This window comes from Triticum aestivum, chromosome 2B, assembly GCF_018294505.1.
Source record: "Triticum aestivum cultivar Chinese Spring chromosome 2B, IWGSC CS RefSeq v2.1, whole genome shotgun sequence".
NCBI classification, from domain to species: Eukaryota; Viridiplantae; Streptophyta; class Magnoliopsida; order Poales; family Poaceae; genus Triticum; species Triticum aestivum.
This window is the reverse complement of record NC_057798.1, coordinates 641,543,626-641,545,821: the sequence shown is the minus strand read 5'-3', so window position 1 is coordinate 641,545,821 and position 2,196 is coordinate 641,543,626. Positions and strand designations below refer to the sequence as shown.

The following is a 2,196-nucleotide window of genomic DNA, read 5'->3' as shown; positions in this document are numbered from 1 at the left end:
GCATGTCTTTGGTTTTTACCACACTTTGGCTTGCCACACTTTATTGCCCTTATGGCCCACTTGTCAAAAAGACAATTTTTTTGCCAACTTTTGCCAAAGTTTGGCGTCTAATTTTTTAGCCACACTTGTGTGGCTTGTCATACTTGTGTGACTAGCTACACTTTGACTTGGCCACACTAGTCTCCAATCAAACAGACCCTAAGTACACTCCTTCGGCAGCTCAGCTACCTCAGTCGGTATATACGCCTCCGGTGTAGCAGCAGGAGCGGCAGAAGGAACAGAAGCAATGGGCAGCAAGTCGGAGCAGCGCCTGGACTACGTGCTGGTGCCTCTGGGCCTGGCGGTGATGGTGGGGTACCACCTGTGGCTCCTCCTGCGCATCCGGCGACGCCCGGCCACCACCGTCATCGGCATCAACGCCATCAAACGCCGCATCTGGGAGCGCCACATCATGGAGGACCCCTCGGGGAAGCACGCCGTGCTAGCGGTGCAGACGATGCGCAACGCCATCATGGCCTCCTCCGTGCTCGCCTCAGTCGCCATCACCCTCAGCTCCCTCGTCGCCGCCCTCATGGCCAGCGGCGCCGCCCACGGCCTCTTTTCCGGCACCGCCAGCCCCGCCCAGAACAACAGCAAGAACAACATCGTGTTGGGCGCGGCGGGGCAGGCGGCGCTGTCCGTCAAGTTCCTGGCCATCCTCGTCTGCTTCCTGGTGGCGTTCCTCCTCAACGTGCAGTCCATCCGGTACTACAGCCACACAGGCATCCTCGTCAACGTGCCGCTCCAGGCGCACCGCCACCGCCGCCCCGGCCTCGCCATCGACTACGTCACCTCCACACTCAACCGCGGCAGCTACTTCTGGTCACTCGGCGTCCGCGCATTCTACTTTTCATGCCCGGTGTTCCTCTGGCTCTTCGGACCCATCCCCATGTTCGCCGCATGCGTCGCCATGGTCTGCACGCTCTACTTCCTCGACGTCTACAAGGAGTGGGATAGGGAGGAGGAGGGCGAGGGGCTCGTCGCCGAGGATGGCGAAGGTGACCGCGAGGAGGAAGGAAGGACGAAGATGGCTACCAGTGCGGTCTGAGAGATTGAGATCAACACCCGGCCGGCCGGCGATCTTGACGGTTCAACTTCTCGTTGAATTTAGATCCATGGTAAGGATTGCCGTCAGAAAATAAATATACAGATGACTAGGATTTACTGGTGATGTGTACGGGGGTGTTGTACTAGTAGCAATTACGTGCATGCAAGATTTGTTTTACCAAATTCGCGTGTATCTGTTCATCAGATTACCTCTTATATTGCATATCGTTAAGATTGGAGTACCTTTATTGTTTGTTTTGCCTCCTTAGTTGATTTTGCCGTGGGAAGATTACTCCAAAAGTGCACATCTGTACTCGTACTAGTAGTCCTGGAGGAGCGCCGTACTACTCATAGGAATAGATTTGCAGATTACTGGTACAGCACATGCAAACGGGTCGAGACCCCATGCAAACACATGGGAGCTTGCAACGTCTAGGACTCCAAACATACTTCAATGTGCACAAACTGAACGCTATGGGGCATCCAGATTTCAGCTACGGAAACCGTAGAAAATTTTCATTTGTACACGGCTTCTTTCTGCTCGATTTGTATATCTCCACACGTCCTTCGATGATACTAGACACTTCATAAGACGGGGACTTATCAGAGAGAATCTTATTCCATCTTCAGATAGCTATATCACCTCTTCTTTCTGAATAGGATACAGGCCCTAACAAAACTCAAAGAAAAACCTAAAAATGGAGCCCTCCCGCTGACGAAGGCACGGGTCCACCGCACCCCATGACCCTAAGGCCACATGAGACGAAGCAGATGTGCGGTGGAGGAGATACGCATGCATCACAAATTTTGTTAGGCCACAATTTGCAGTTACTCGAGGTTTTTCTTCCACACATTGGTGTTTTTAAAAGTCAAGCTACACATGAGACGAAGCTACTTTGTCAACTTATCATAAATTTAATATCCACCAAAATGGACAATGTGGCTTGTTCGTCATTTTGATTTGGTGTACGATCCTTGTAGAATATAACCTACCATCATCAACAGGTACCACAATTTTGTTTGGGAACTAGTGGTTGGTATCCACTCGAACATTCAGAGATGCCTCCGATTGGGAGTTTTAGCCCAGGTCTGGAAAATTTTGAATTTTTT

At 51.5% G+C, this 2,196-nt stretch overlaps 1 protein-coding gene across 1 annotated transcript; it reads left to right on the top strand.

The window, feature by feature from the left end:
• The first annotated feature begins 284 nt into the window (after nucleotides 1-284).
• Nucleotides 285-1,288, top strand: LOC123041866 (uncharacterized). Its single transcript, XM_044464417.1, has one exon. It carries the CDS (start codon nucleotides 287-289, stop codon nucleotides 1,085-1,087), a length of 801 nt encoding a protein of 266 aa, XP_044320352.1. The 5' UTR covers nucleotides 285-286; the 3' UTR covers nucleotides 1,088-1,288.
• Nucleotides 1,289-2,196: the final 908 nt, after the last annotated feature.